The sequence below is a fragment of the Nilaparvata lugens genome, chromosome 7, assembly GCF_014356525.2.
Source record: "Nilaparvata lugens isolate BPH chromosome 7, ASM1435652v1, whole genome shotgun sequence".
In the NCBI taxonomy this organism is placed as follows: domain Eukaryota; kingdom Metazoa; phylum Arthropoda; class Insecta; order Hemiptera; family Delphacidae; genus Nilaparvata; species Nilaparvata lugens.
The window spans coordinates 1,594,288-1,611,859 of NC_052510.1; the positions used below are offsets into that span (position 1 = coordinate 1,594,288).

At 33.6% G+C, this 17,572-nt stretch overlaps 1 protein-coding gene across 1 annotated transcript in view; it reads left to right on the forward strand.

The window, feature by feature from the left end:
- Nucleotides 1–17,572, forward strand: part of LOC111044615 (neurogenic locus Notch protein) — a gene marked incomplete in the record, with an annotated part of 280,748 nt that overhangs the window by 204,043 nt on the left and 59,133 nt on the right. The window contains 5 exon segments of the mRNA XM_039433417.1: nucleotides 9,472–9,708; nucleotides 10,984–11,290; nucleotides 13,951–14,070; nucleotides 14,569–14,708; nucleotides 16,049–16,319. Coding sequence (XP_039289351.1) covers nucleotides 9,472–9,708; nucleotides 10,984–11,290; nucleotides 13,951–14,070; nucleotides 14,569–14,708; nucleotides 16,049–16,319 — 1,075 coding nt within the window.

A 17,572-nucleotide genomic window follows, 5' to 3' on the forward strand; every position in this document is an offset into this window, starting at 1 on the left:
AGCCAGTCTATTGCTGTAGTTCCATAAGGTCTATAGTTTCAATCAGGTACTTGTGGATGAGAATACTGCGTGAGGTCTACTGTTCACAGAGCTACTAGTATTAAAAGAAAAAGGAGCCTCCTTCATACGCCAATAATAGAGTAAAAATCAGACTATAGAATTATTCAACATAAATCAGCTGACAAGTGATTACACAGATGTGTGGAGAAGCCAGTCTATTGCTGTATTTCCATAAGGCAGGTACTTGTGGATGAGATTACTGCGTGAGGTCTACTGTTCACAGAACTACTAGTATTTCAGAATGCAAGAAATATAATTCTGTTCTCAAATATTGCACAATTCAAATTAGAAAGACCCAACCTCTTCTAAACACCTCCTGTCAAATCTCTTACATTCATTTCACCTTCAAACTTATCAACACTTCTATTGTTATTCAAATTTAAATCCACTGCCTCAAAACAATACCTTACCAGTCAAGTCCTATTCATTGATTGGCATACTATAACCATACAATAATAAAATATTATTATATCTATTGGCGTACTATAACCATACATAATTATATTTATTTTAGATATATATATTTTTCAGCTACAACCCACTGTAGTGTACTCCACTTTGAACAGTCATAATTCCTTATAATTAACAATCAATACTGTCCATTCAACGTATACTGTCAATTTGAAATGAATATCACCAGATCAAATCAGCACATGATTAATTATATCACAGCACATTGTCTAAGCTGATTTATTTTCGCAGACTTTACATTTTGGGCGCACCCTGTATTGTATTACAATTAAGTTAATGATAATTATAATAATCGTCATCACTTCCTACCTATATACTAAGATTCATTTTACAACTGTCAGTATTTCTAATATCAAACAACATTGTTTCCCCATTTAACCAATACTGACAAAGTATCACAATATTGTAACTGTTTCAGTATTCCTCATAGATCTCCTTAATGTTTCCTATTTAAGTAAAGATGACAATTTAGCATGAATCTTGTTTCATTGACAGTAGGCTTTCAGAGTGTTAGCCTACTCAAATCTTAGAGATTTGTTCAGAACAATTTGACACGGTAATTATTATTTTAATTTAGTCTGACATGTAAGGTTGTTGTTACCAATTGTCTGTCTATTTTTGAAATAATGGTGATTTGAAATAATTGGTAGAGGTGTCATACTGTATCTGCATGTATTTAGAATACATGATGTGTTTGTTTTCAATACATAACAATTATTTTTCCTCGCACACAGGCTTTGTCCATGTGATGAACCTTCTTCAAGTTTTATATATGTATATTCTGTATTGTTAGTATTTCTTAAGAAGAAGAATAAATATAATTTCAATTTCAATAGAATATATAATGAAACTTTGTAACATATCTAATACAATATAATACAATACATTTTATTTTATTAATTTCAATTTCAATAGAATACATAATGAAACTTTGAAACATATTTAATACAATGTAACTGGGATACATATTTATTTGAAAAATACAATAGGTTGAATGTATTTGAATTTTTTGTGATGAGATTTAGTTCAACTATAGTGAGGTCCACGTTATAATGGGAGTGTTTGATTAGCAATGGTATTGCTATCCTTGTCTATCATTCATCAAAGCGGATAGCGCTATCTCTTTTTCGCTTTGCTCTGCTGCCAGATCGTCTTTCAACAATGTAGAAAAATAATTAACTTAATATTTCATCTTGATTATGAAAATTCATTATGAAATCGTTGAAAAATATAATATCTTGCTTGATAAAATATAATTGATTATTTTAAACTAGAATATTACATCAATACACCTTTATAAGCTACCCTCCATAGAAGGCATTGACAAGACAGAGGATCGGCAACGTTATTCTTCTATCTTTCTCCACAGCCATTATAACGTGGACCTCACTATAGCACTAACGACGTTTCGACGTGTTGTTGGCCATTCTTCAGACTCAGAAATATTGAATAAAAAGTGTTATTCATTCGAAGTTAAAATAAATAGTGGAATCGAATGGATTAGCAACACAGCAAATTTGAAAAAAAAATCTTAAGAATCTATATAGTCTATTCAACTCTATTGAGTTGAGATGCGGTTTGATGTAATGAGAAAGTGTGAGAGAACTGAAGAATAGACTGGGATGAGGATAAGAAGAAACAAGAAGAAGAAAAAGAAGAAGAGGATTGATTGATTGATTGATTGAGTACTTTATGTAGATTACAATATATACTGGCTTATACACTTATATACAATAGCTTACAATACAGCAAAATTATAGATGAATTCACATAATATAGACTAAGAAAATAATTGTTGAACTGTATATGATATGAAAAAGCAATTTGTAATATAATAACTATAGATAATAATCATATTGTTATGCATCTACATAAATTGGCGGAGCTTTGGACATATCAATGTCCATTCTTCGGAAAGAATATTAAAAATATCCTCCCCACTAACTCTCTACCAAACTCTCTCTAGTGAGAGAGAACTGAAGGATAGACTGGGATGAGGATAAGAAGAAACAAGAAAAAGAAGAAGAGGAAGAGCAGATAGAACAAGAAGAAAGAGGTGAAAGAGTATGCATTATTATTATAATAATCATAAGGATCATGGTGGCATCTTTAGAAGGGCCGAGCAGCCTTTCACTAAACTTAAATCTTCTCTAAAACAGCTAGCTATAAATGGCCAGAGCTTAAACTAAACGATTTACGAATAAAATAATTATATATCTGTTAGCACGGTCATGATGCGGCCGTCAAAACGGTACGGCACTGTTCAGAGCGAGAGAAAGAGAGAGAGAGTGTGTGTGAGAGAGAGACTGAGAGAATATGTGACTCCAATAGTGTGTGAGAGATGAAGAGAATATATATATGACTCCAAAAGTGCTTGAGAGAGTAAGAGAATATATGATTCCAATAGTGTGTGTGAGAGAAAGAGGATATATGACTCCAAAAGTGCTTGAGAGAGTAAGAGAATATATGACTCCAATAGTGTGTGTGTGAGAGAAAGAGGATATATGACTCCAAAAGTGTATGTGAGAGAGAGAGAGGGAGTAAACCAGAGAAAGTATAATCGTAAATTTAATACTCTTCCTTCTTTAGTTAGATTTCGTTTGAAACAGTCAATATTCCTTGTGAAAAACATTAATGGTTTCAATGAATCAATAATTTAATATGATTATTTTAATAATTTAATATGAGAGTAATATTATAGGTAGTGTATTGAACAGAAAGGAAAAAATTAATGTTTGAAATGTGAATGGAAGTATTTTAATACATAGTATGAACTATAAATAAAAATATACACCAAGCTACATTCAGACTCAATAATTTTTACTCCCACAAATTTTCTATCAATAGTTATTTCTACATCTAGAGTGAAAAATACAACTTTTTCTCCCTGAGGGAGAAATAGTTATTTGTATATCTAGAGAAAATCTAGTGAAAAGTACTGTTTTTTCTCCCCTGAGGGAAAAGTTTGAAGCCCGAGGCGAAGCCGAGGGCAACAATTTTCCTGAGGGAGAAAAAACATTTTTCACTCGTGATATACACAACATTTTTCCTCCACCTACATTTTTATAAAAACTGCTAATAAAATAATTTTTAAAAACGTATGTGACAACAATGTGTTACAACATTTAATCTAAAAAGTAAACAGAAACAGCTGGCTTGTAATCACAGTTTTCCTCCGACAGCACTATCTGTCGGCTAGAGTTGTAACAACAATGACAGCCAAAACTACAGCAATGATGAAGTTCCCGTTTCAAATTTGATTAGTTAATAAGTAATATTCGTTGGCTGATATTTTGAATAACATGGAATAAAAGAAAAAAAAATATATACATTTTTTTTAGTATAGTGATATGAAGTTTGTAATAATAATTTCAGCATACAAACATAAATTTTATGTATCGATCAAATGTCTGGTTGAGGTATTGAATTTAGTTGGTTTAATGACTACTCTATATGCTTCCTCATCTGAGCTTAGACCTTCTGACCTATTCCAAATGTACGTTTATAAAATAGAGATGCTTCCCATGTTATTTAAATGGTGTCACTTTTACTCCCTAGGGAGTTTTTCTGTTTTTTAGTACCGAGAGCGAAAAAGTGACACTTTAGTATCATGTTTCAGGGAGAAAAGTAAGTACTTTAGACAGTAGGTGGAGGAAAAATAAGTTTTCAGTTCATGGAATCCTTCAACTATTAAGTAAGACATAATAAACATTTTTCACGCCTTACACTTATACCTAATAAGCCTGAAAGAAGGTCAAGTAGGTCACTATTTTATAACTCCAACTATTAAATAAGTTTCGCTTCCACGATAAAGTTTTTTCTCACTAAACGACCAAATTATGTTATTTCCAAATTTTGCATGCGTTTAGAGTAATTTTTGTATCAAAACTCTATCATTATATGGAACCGTCTTCGTGATGAAGTATATTGTTTCGGGTTATGAAACAGAAATGCAACGTTTTTGTAACTATAATAATGTAATAATATGTTTTATGATCAGTCCACTGAAAGGTCATAAAATATTATAAGGCTATTTAGTAGTTACATACACATCGATTCTTGGATGTACGATTTTTTGTCGTTATTATGAATTCTATTAGATTAAACAGATGATGTCAGACAGATTACGTTTGTCAAGTTCCGTTCAATCTGGTAGATTTCATAAGGACGGCAATAGTTATTTGTGCAACTAGTGCGCAAAGTGACAGTTTGCTGCACCGAAAGAAACGTTTACGCCCGAGCCGTAGGCGAGGGCGGAATGGCTTCTTGAGTGCAGCAGAGGAACTTTGCGCACGTATTTCACATTAAGTTTTTCCTACAGTTACCATTGAATATGAAAAGTGGGTAATTATGGGTAAAATTGCCTGAAATCCATCAAATGTTTTTCTGTGTAATTTTATTATTGATAAAAACCTTAATTTATTGTCAAATTGAATAAAAATGTTGTCCTTGGTTATAATATGCGTATTAATAATTAGCTCGTTGTGCTTCGTTGTACCTCTGCTCACTATAGCAGCCCAGTCACTGTTACCAACTTCATTTTGATTTTGCTGCACTGTTGCTCCATATAACCTACTAAGTATTTTGCGTTGCCATGTTGCAAATCTGGAGTGCAGAAAAATTTTTCCCGCACTAGAGCGGAAAAGTGATTCTTTGCGTTCTGTAATCAGTGCAGCTATGGCCACTTTTCAACGTAACTGTAGGAAAAAAATAATTATTAGTTGTAACATGGAAAAATTGAATGGTATTATAATAAAATAATAAATAAATTTATTTGTTTCAAGCACATATGCTAATACAAACGAGTTGAGTTGAATACAGTCATTACATTCTATGATATCACATTACTGGTATGTCTTAAATCATGCTTTAAATATACATCACAAGTAAGAATACTTTAGTAAGTATATATTTTTCCTAATATACAGAAGAATAGATCTATCACATTCGAAAAATTTGAAATTTTAAAATAAAATATCTATCTGTACATTTTTATGTAATAACAATTCCATATCTATCAATCATTTTTGGTAGAGAGTTAGTGGGGAGGATATTTTTAATATTCTTTCCGAAGAATGGACATTGATATGTCCAAAGCTCCGCAAATTTATGTAGATGCATAACAATATGATTATTATCCATAGTTATTATATTACAAACTGCTTTTTCATATCATATACAGTTCAATATTTATTTTCTTAGTCTATATTATGTAAATTCATCTATAATTTTGCTGTATTGTAAGCTATTGTATATAAGTGTATAAGCCAGTATATATTGTAATCTACATAAATAAAGTACTCAATCAATCAATCAATCAATCAATCATAGCACTCCAGTATAATATATATACCGATACATATTTTATAAACGTGCAATAACAGTTCAACTACAAAAATAAATAGTATTATAATAAATAATTGACTTTTATTAGAATAGCCTTGTATTAGCTTTGTTTCTAGGCAAGGACCTCTCATTCTTGTGGGTGTACTGGAGGTGGTGTTGTGATAGAAATCATTATTCACTAGAAAGATTTGTTGTTTTCACACCCACTCATTTATAAGAAAATTGAGAGAGTAGTTTCGGTTGCTACGCCATTATAAATTCAATTGATGATAATAATATGCTACTCTTGAATATAAATAAAAAATAGAAATATAAGTACCCTTTTTAAATTTGTTCACTCACAATCAATTTAAAAAAAGTAGGCTACTTAGATTTATATTTTTATCTATACAACAATTATATTTGTAGTGACTCAGTTCTCTTCAATTCTTTGCCGTTTTTATTTTTGCTTTTATCCTATCCTCTTGATAATATACTCTTCTTCTTCCCACATATCCTTTCAAATTCTATGTATATCACTTTCTTTTTCTTCTTCTTCTTCTTCTTCTTCTTCTTCTCTTCTTCTTCTTCTTCTTCTTCTCTTCTTCTTCTTCTCCTCCTCCTCCTCCTCCTCCTCCTCCATCATCATCATCATCATCATCATCATCATCATCATCATCATCATCATCATCATCTTCTTCTTCTTCTTCTTCTTCTTCTTCTTCTTCTTCTTCTTCTTCTATACATCCTTCTCCGTCATCATCCACTCTTCTCTTTTCTTCTATGCTTTCGGTTTTTGCATCGTCATAAATTAAGATAATTCAATGCATCCAATCTAATAGCGTTCATGTTAAATAGCTTCACTTGAATTAGATGGCTCCAAATAGGCACTTATAACGTCGCACCTTTCCATCAAGTCGTAAAATAGCCTTATTGTATAGGCTAGACTATCTAGCCTAGCCTTTCTAGTTGAAGGGTCAAATTGGTTAAAAATGCTTTTAGCACTAAACTTCTCATTAGGAACTACTGTTGAAGATTATTATTTTGGTTGGTTCTCACTTTAATAGTTTATATCTAGTGTACTGTACTTTCTAATATTGAAGATGTCTGTTAGTATCGCTTAGTATGCTCAGATTAATAAGTCTGAGGCCCAGTTGCTCAAAAGCCGGTTAAATTTCAACCGCGATTAATTTCACGAGAACCAATCAGAGAAACCGTCTGTCTTTTCAAAAACACCTTCTCTGATTGGTTCCCGTACAGTTAATCACGATTAAAATTTATCCTTTTTGCAACCGTTCCTGAGTGTAGATACCTTATTTCTACATATTCTACACTCTCCCAAATTGTTTTAATATTTGAATTATTGAAAAATTGATTAAAATCTAGTACAATAGCATAGCCACCTCTAATACAAGGCCGCGGTCTACGATATTGCAACGTCGCAGTGTAGACCTAGAGTCTAATACATGATTGGTGAAAAAGACTTTAAAAAATACCAGCTGATCTTTTTCACCAATCATGTATTAGATTCTAGGCCTACACTGCGACGTTGCAATATCGTAGGCCGCGGCCTTGTATTAGAGGTGGCTATGACAATAGGTATAAGATAGAGATGGTTCCTTTGTGTGATTTTCTTTCTTTCTTTGTTTTATTAGTTCCTTTGTGTGATTATCTTTTTTTCTTTGTTTTATCTACTATGAATTTTGACAATTCCTATACCAGTTCCTGGGGAAGCTTTCAAAACAAAATAGAGGCATAATACCATAAAGAAACAATAGCGTAAGTAGATATCCCATGGTATAAGGCGTTTATGTCGCAACTTTTACTGTTATCCCAAGCCTATAGTTCATGTAGTTCTTTCCTATGCAGCTGTGTGACGTTGGTAGTCTCTCAAATTGTGCCGTTCATACACTATCACCCCAACAAAACAGTAAAAATTGACTATAATTGACAGTAATCGGCTTGAGGAACAGTAAAAGTTGCGACATGAACGCCCTATACCATGGGATATCTAATTACGCTATTGTTTATCTATGCTAGTAGCCAAGTCTATGATAATACTCAGTCATAAACTTCTACTCCCTGCACTATTTTTAAGACATATCTTGTATACAGTAGCCTACCTGCTTTCTCTATATTTATTTTATGTATTTCTATTTCAATATTCAATTGTTTTCATTCATGAAAGTAAATAGATAAATGTTTATTTCCCCCCAAAAAACTAAAACTACTACATCAATTACAGAAAATATTATATAGTTTACAATTACATACAATATTTAGATTCAGAAATTTCTTATAATGTGTCTTCTACATGTTTATTGTTTTCTGTGTGGAAATTTACCTACTCCACTATGGCGTACCAAGTTCCAGAGTAGGTTTTAAAATGGTGTATGCTAATAAGCATGTTATCTTAACTTACAACTTTTCACACTTTTAACATAACGTTCCCTCATTTTCTCAGGTTTCATTGGCACCCAATGCGCGATCAATATTTGAACTAATCTTCATCTTTTTACATGATTATAAAATCAAATAATTCTCTTCACTAAATTCACAGATAAACGAAACATTATTGAGTAATCTAAAATATTCATAAATAGTTATTTGTATATCTAGAGTGAAAAGTGCTGTTTTTTCTCCCTAAGGGAAAACTTTGAAGCCCGAGGCGAAGCCGAGGGCAACAATTTTCCTGAGGGAGAAAAAACATTTTTCACTCGTGATATACACAACATTTTTCCTCCACCTACATTTTTATAAAAACTGCAAATAAAATAATTTTTAAAAACGTATGTGACCAAACAATGTGTTACAACATAATCTAAAAAGTAAACAGAAACAGCTGGCTTGTGATCACAGTTCTCCTCCGACAGCACTATCTGTCGGCTAAAGTTGTAACAACAATGACAGCCACAACTACAGCTATGATGAAGTTCCCGTTTCAAATTTGATTAGTTAATAAGTAATATTCGTTGGCTGGTATTTTGAATAACATGGATTAAAAGAAAAAAAATATATAAACTTTTTCTAGTATAGTGATATGAAGTTTGTAATAATAATTTCAGCATACAAACATAAATTTTATACATCGATCAAATGTCTGGTTGAGGTATTGAATTTAGTTGGTTTAATGACTACTCTATATTCTTCCTCATCTGAGCTTAGACCTTCTGACCTATTCCAAATGTACGTTTTTAAAATAGAGATGCTTCCCATGTTATTTATATGGAGTCACTTCTACTCCCTAGGGAGTTTTTCTGTTTTTTAGTAACGAGAGCGAAAAAGTGACACTTTAGTATCATGTTTCAGGGAGTAAAGTAAGTACTTTTGACAGTAGGTGGAGGAAAAAATATGACAGCAACATATTGGTTGCAAAAGTGTCTGAGTGAGCTCGGGAATTGATAGATTTCCAGTTTTTCTCTCGCGATCAGTGCTTCTTTGTAAAAATTATAAATAAAAATAAACATCAAATTAAGCTTCTGGTAGAGTAAACTTATTAATTGTAATTGTGATTTCTTCTGTAATTTCTTCCCAATTTTTTTTATTGCTTTTCCTCAACCTTTCCCCAATTTTTATCAACTTTTTAATAACTTTTTCTCAACTTTTCTGTCGCAGGTTTCACGGGCACCCAGTGCGAAATCGACATAGACGAATGTGCGCTGAACCCGTGCATGAATGGCGGCGTGTGTCATGACCTGGTCAACTCGTTCCGATGCACTTGCGCCATCGGCTTCACTGGCTCCAGGTGTCACATCAACATCGACGACTGTGTCAGCAACCCCTGTCGCAACCAGGGTGTGTGTCGCGACTCTGTCGCCGGCTACACCTGCGAGTGTCCGCCCGGATTCACTGGTTAGTTGAATTGGATGAAAATGAATTTTATTTGAATAAGACTAACTATTCCATCTTTGAATAATACAATAATTAGAATAGAATATAACTGTATATGATACAATTCAAATTATACAGAAACAGAGAAAATGAAACCTTAGTTGAAAATAAACTCAAAATAACATTCATTCTCTCTCAACAAAGTAAAAGAGTTCTTCAGGCTTAGTCGAAGCCGTCAGCTGGAATAATACAACAATTATACCTACAATGTTCTGAATTGATGAAGCAATAATTGGTTGCTTTATCAAACAAATCATAAATTATATTGAAAAATGATATTGAGGTACCAGTTCATTTATCTTAAAGAACAAAAAAGGCACGTTTGTGCCGTTGAAATGAGTTTTTATTGATGGTTTTATATCAATTAGCCTATTCATCTAATAACTCTCAACTTAGATTTTCCAAGAGGATGACTCGACTAAATCATATGATACGGCCGCCAGTGGACTTGAAAAAGTGGAGAAGTGGCTTGATATTAGTAATCCTACATTAAACCATAGGAAAAGATAGCATATTAGCATATAAGATTCCATATTTCACTGTTAACTCAAGCCGTTTCTCCTAATAGTTATTTTTCGTGAACCTATGAGACGCTGGTAGTCTTTCATACTGTGCGGTTCTTACACTCTAAACCCAACAAAACAGCAATAATCGACAGTAATCAGCTTCAGTTGAGAAGAAATCTGCTTGAATTTTGGAACATAAACTAACTACTTATGCCATTGGATATCTACTTATGCTAGTGTAAATTGATGAGATGAAATATCCATGCCAGCGGCAGGATTCAAACCCTCGATCCAGGTGGTGCTAGCAGATCGAAATTTTTTTTCAACGCTCTTTACCACTAGACTAATCCGGCCGGCCACTTTTCACCAGTTTTTTTCTGCTTAAAGTCTTTTTATTAATTAGGCCGAGGCATGTTTTCCTTTTTTCATTACAATATTCATCACTTTATTTGATTTTTCTTTACCCAGAGGCACCGACTGTGATATTAACATCAGCGAAAACTCTTTCACATAAGATAAGATAAGATAAGATTCTTTATTTCGCATCCAATTTACAACAGAACAGCGCACAAAACTAAAAAAAAAGATAGCAAATAAGAATAATAAAACAATACTTAAGACAACTTTTTAACCGAATAAATATGAAATTTACATATCACTTCCATCCTGGTTTATTCATTCATGCATTCTTATTCATTCCTATTCATCAATTAATTCATTTTTTCTTCAGGAAACGACTGCGAAACGAACATCAACGACTGCCAATCCTCTCCCTGCCACCGGGGCGAATGTATCGACGGCGAGAACTCGTTCACATGCCATTGTCACCCCGGTTTCACCGGCTTTCTGTGCCAACACCAGATGGACGAGTGCCAGTCCAACCCGTGCCAGTTTGGCGGCCATTGCGAGGATCTGATCAACGGATACCAATGTCGTTGCAGACCTGGCACCTCGGGACCCAACTGCGAGATCAACGTCAACGAATGCAACAGCAACCCGTGTAGGAATGGCGCCAAGTGTGTCGATGGTATCAACAAGTGAGTACATGCTCTAAGTCTGGTTTTCATTAGTAGAGTTAGTGGTAGAGTTTCCCGGGCAAGTAATAACTATTTTGTGAACTCTCCCAATGAAAACGTTCATGGTAGAGTACTAGTTTTTAGTAGAGTAGAGTGCGATAGCATCGTGGGATAGTACTCTACCACTTGCCTTCCCTCACCACAGCTTCTCACTCTACTCTACCACTACCACTCTACCACTCTCCTAATCTCCACTCTCCACTACTCTACCACTATACTAATGAAAACAGTCTCGAGCTAGTAGAGCAGAGTCGTGCCGTAGGCTATCAAGTTTAAGAAGTATTGTTATTCATTAAAAATTGTAAGCAGGTTGTGAACGGCAGGAGAAGCCTCCACCAAATATGTAAGGACGATGTGCCTACACCAAATATGTAAGGGGGAAAAAACTATGATAACAAGAAAAGAACAGAATAACTAGAACTTTAATTAATGAATCTTTAACATATATACATTTCAACAAAACAAGATTAATTTGGTTATAAAACAATATTTGATATGAATTAATGGAGAAAACACTCGCTTGCTGCTAATGAGGATTCAATGTTTGTGGCTATGGAAATTTAAGAACAAATGATTCAGTAGTCACCTACCTTTTTGAAATAGCTTCCCACTTTGGCATCCACTGGTATTTCGCGACTTTAGTATTTAAAAAATAAGAACAAATATTAACTGAACCAATGAATAGGCTCAGAACCCGTCTCCCTTAACAATACAATTATTTTTATACTGCCCGATCTGTGACAGAATAATTGTACTATTAAACGAACCGAAATCTAGCCTTTTTCACTGAATCAGCCGGACTTAACTTTCAGTCCTATCGAACGAGCTCACACACTGACACACCAAAAGTAAAATTCTGGGTATTAAATATAACTCAGTCAATGCCAAACATGAAGCCATTTCAAGTACATATTTTTATCTGTCGCACAAGCAGCACGTTTGTTATTAACAAAAGAGAAGCTACATTAATTTTGACAACAAATGAAATAAACAATCTTTCTGTCGATGACAATATTTGTTCAAGGACAAAACCACTGTTCATTAAACTTTTACAATTTAAAACTCTAAAATCCTGATCAATATGAGATAAATATATGATTCATATAAATATGTCCCATATGACCAGGTGACAAAATACTAAGAAATTGTCAAAAACCACAGATTTATTGATAGTTAGAAAGTCCGGTTTTGGTTGTTACACCATTGTCAATCTCTGATAAACTGTTTATCATAATAAACAGTTTAATTATTACAAATATACATACAAATATATTTACAAAAATATATTTGCAAAAATATATTTACAAATATAATTATTGTGGTAATTATTCATATTAAATAAAAATACAAAGAAATTGTCAAAACCACAGATTTATTGATACCTAGAAAGACTGTGGTTTTTGACAATTTCTCTGTATTTTTACTTAATATGAATAATTACCACAATATCAACTTCTCAACTACACAACAAGTAAAAAGTATTAATTTATTGAAAAGTGTTTATTTATTTAAGTGTTAATTTATTAAAAAGTATTGACATTTTAAGGTTAGTTCTGTTCACTAGACAACACACTTTACCTACTATTCTCAATTATTGTAGTGAAAATAGTTACTCGACCAAGTAAGTAGAGTAGAGTTAGCTCGGTAGAGTTAGGATGCTAGTTACTCGACCACGAACTCTACTAGTGAAAATCAGGCTTTATGGATCAAATTAAATGTCCTTGTAGGGAAGACGATCTTATCCCCCACATATTGAGATAAGAGTAGCCGTATCGTTTCTCCTGATTGAAACTCTCCACCTAAAGATGTGGTCTGAGATTCCTAGTTTTAAGCCGCGTTTACACCAAAGCTATTAACAAAATGTTCATTTCTCCGTACTTTTAGATTCTATTAGATTGAACGGAACTTATACACATGATGAATATATGAGTGCTTGTCAAGTTTCGGTAAATCTAATATAATCTATAAGGATTAAGTTATCAACATTTTGTTAATAACTTTGGTGTAAACGCAGCTTTATGCTATCGCAAAAACTTTCTTTAATCATGTATGAAATATATAAATGCACTTTAATTAAATGAAATTCACAAAGAAATGACTTGTGTTTCAATAACTGTTTTTACCAGGAAAATGAATTCCAATCGAAATTATTCTTCACTGTTTTGAGAGCATCTAAAGCTGCGTTTACACCAAACTTATTAACAAGATGTTTATTTTTCCGTCCTTATAGATTCTATTAGATTGAACGGAGCTTGACAAACACATATGTTCATCATGTGTATGATAAGTTCCGTTTAATCTAATAGAATCTATAAGTACGGAGGAATAAACATTTTGTTAATAGCTTTGGTGTAAACGCGGATTAACTCTTATTCGAATTGGAAAAGTGGGTATTACTTGATACTGTTCGGGTAACATAATATTATTTGCTCATTTAATTAATGTATGTACCGATTTACAATTAATTAATGATATCTAAAAAATGCCCTGTCATAAATAAACTCTTTTGTTAATTTATTGGATGAGGTAAACTAATACAATATGCAGAAATAGAAAAAATACAGGCTATTGCCGAAAACTTTTTCCATTTATTCTAAAATGTATCTCAATTTTTCATACAGATACACGTGTGAATGCATGCCTGGCTTCACCGGTCTTCACTGTGAGACGAACATCAACGAATGTGCCTCCAACCCTTGTGCCAATGGCGGGCGATGTGTCGACCTCATCAACGGATTCAGGTAAACAAATCAATCCATCATTCATCAATCATCAGTCAATACTGGAATATGTGATGTAATATTAACTGTTCATTCTTGCTTAAAATAATCAATTATATCTTATTCGTCAACAAAAATATTTTTCAATGATAGAATAATAAATAGTTTTTCATAATGTATAAATTTTCTCTGCTATAACATTAAATTTAAATTCGACCTGATTGAATTACCTTGTCGCTTGTCTGAATGATGTATATATAAATATGCTATAAATATGCATATAAATATATAAAATATGCTATATATAAAATATGCTAAATATATATAAATATGCTATAAATAGAGTCTGTAAGACTTTCTCCTATTTTCATTGAAACTTAATAAAAATCCTCAGTAGTACACTTTTAAAAAATTACCTAGATTTTTTCCATTCATGGAGTTTCCTGTTCGCCTTTACAGCAATTTACTTGTTTCTTTAATGTATAAATTAACTGATATTTTTTTTTTTTTTGTATTCAGATGCGAGTGTCCACGCGGATACTACGACGCCAGATGCCTGAGTGATGTGGACGAATGTGCCAGTGACCCCTGTATGAACGGAGCCACCTGTGAGGATGGCTTGAACCAGTTTATATGCCACTGCACACCCGGATATGGAGGTAAATCTCCTAAAATTAACCAAATTCAAATCTTCAAAAATACTTTTAATTATTAGTTAGTTCAATCTTAATTGCTCAGGTGAAATTTAATGACGTATCCCACTTCAAATCGTTGAAAAAGTTTATCTCATGAGTTTGAAATCCAATTCTATATGATGATCATGAAATCGACACCATCATAAACTGACCTATCCATTACAGCTTTTCCATGAGGTGGTAAGGATAAAGAGAAAATCCTATGGTTGTCTCTGATAAGAACTAATAGAAGTGTTGTCAAGTTTCAAATATAGTGAGACGTAAAAAAATATAGCTGGAGAACTTGCTGGAGAATATTTATGCAATATCAATCAATCAATCAATTCATTTATTTCACAAACAAACATAATACAGTATGAAAAAGAAATATATAAATATAAATACAATATTCAGGAGAATGAAGACGATACATAACTTGAATACATTTTACTGCTGAACATTAAGTTTGTTTTTTGGTCATTCAAAAATATTTATTAAATATGTGAATATTTCCTATTTTGGTGATAATAATGTGAAATATTTCTTCTATGTCTGGTTTTGAAGCATCTAAAAACCTACTTTGTAAAAATAATTAAGGACTTGAAATTTTGTGAAGTGAACAACTACAAGACTTAACTTATTTTGGACTATGTGTAACCTTATCAAAATTTGGGGGAGGAATAGCACAAGGTTACTTTTTTTCTCATTATCATTTTGATGATGTACTTATTGTATCAATCAATTAGTTATCTTCTTTCTATTGCTTCACAAGGTAGGCTACAAGAACAGAGCGACAGACCAAGATCAGATAGAACAGACCCCAATACTCGATTCAAGATGGCGCCGGTCGTAAATAAATACTGCATAATCCAGGTGACAAAATTTGATCAGCTGATAAGGATAAATGAGAGTTGGGTCAGTTGGTACACTACCTCCGTAAACAAAGCCCAGTGCAATCTGGTGATGTCAGCATAGGTAGGACTCCTACATCAATAAAGATTTGTTGATTTCAGCTGATCTATATATCAGCTAGTGTTTTATTGGTGTAGGAGCCCTACCTGTGCTGACGTCACCAGAATGCACTATGGCTTTGTTTACGGAGGTAGTGGTTGGTAGGCATCTGGATTATGCTCATTTATTTACGACCCGCGCCATCTTGAATCGATGGTTTGGGTCTGTTATTATTCAGTTGGTCTTGGATACAGAATCAAATGTCATTCGTAACCTGCTGGTTAGGTTAGGTTAGTTACTTTACATGTATTACAATATTTATATATGATCAAGGCAGACGGCAATGAGTTTTAATTTTTGAACCGTGTTTTCAGGCAAACGATGCGAACTGAACGTGGACGAATGCGCGTCCAACCCCTGCCAGCACGGAGGCACATGTACGGACCACCTGAACGCATACCGGTGCGTGTGTGCGGCCGGCTACACGGGCACCAACTGCGAGGTGAACGTGGACGACTGTGCCGTCAACCCGTGCCGACATGCCGGCACCTGCATCGACCAGGTCAACAGCTACAAGTGTGTCTGCGAACTGCCCTACACCGGCAGGGATTGTGAGGAGAAGTTGGACCCTTGTGCACCCAACAGGTGAGATTATTTATTAAATCATCATAAATTGTAATTATTGTTGTGATTCTTCTTCTTCGATGGCGCTGCAGCCCAAAACGAGCCCTGGCCTCCTCAATACTGCGCCTCCATTCATCACGATCTCTTGCCTTCATTCTCCAATTTTGAAGAGGATGTGCTGCATCCTTTGAGATGCCATCCACCCATCTCAGTCTTGGTTTTCCCACTGGTCTTCTGCCTCCTGGTTTTCCCGTATATATTTTTCTGGGAGACCGAGTGTCTGGCATCCGCACCACATGCCCTGCCCCTCTTAAGCGTTTCAGTCTGACGTAAATACAGACAGGAGCGGCTCTTTATAGAGTGCAGATAATTCATTGTTGTTTGTTATTCGTCAGACACCCTCATCACACACAGGTCCATATATTCTACACAGCATTTTCCTTCCCAGCGATCTAAATTCTTTGCAGCCTTGGATGATAATATTTTTTTTATAAGGTTAGCAAAAAAATACAAGAATCGGAAAAGAAAAAAACAGGCTATTGCCTAAAACTTCTTCAATTTCCTAATTTAGTTTTAAATTGTCCAAATATTATAGGTTATGTCCATTCAAATTTCTACACCAAATCACAATCTAAAATATAAATTAGAATAAAACAAACAATTTTAAATTTGGATGTATTAATAATAAAAGTTTCTTAAAAACATGAAACAAACTATAAATTCACGCTGATATCACCACTGATATTATAAAAACTATAATATCATAGAGAAACGATAGCATAAGTAGATACCCCATGGTATAGGGCGTTTATGTCGCAACTTTTACTGTTATCTCAAGCCGATAGTTCACGTAGTTCTTTGCTATGCAGCTGTGTGACGCTGGTAGTCTCTAAAATTGTGCCGTTCATACACTATCAACCCAACAAAACAGTGAAAATTGACAATAATCGACAGTAATCGGCTTGAGATAACAGTAAAAGTTGCGACATAAATTTCCTATACCATGGGATATCTACTTACGCTATTGTTTCTCTATGATAATATCCACACTTAACTTCCATACGTGACCACTGTGCGTATTATAGTTTTGAATATTCTGATCTTTATGTTTCCTATGGACGCTTCTTGTCTTGAATATCTGCAGCATCTAATCATGTTGTGATAAGGTGAGGGGAATTGCGTTGAAATTGTAATGAGTGAATATTTTGAAGACAGCGTTCATCATGTCCTGCACATCAAAATAAACATGTCTGTAGTAAGTGGGGTTATTATTT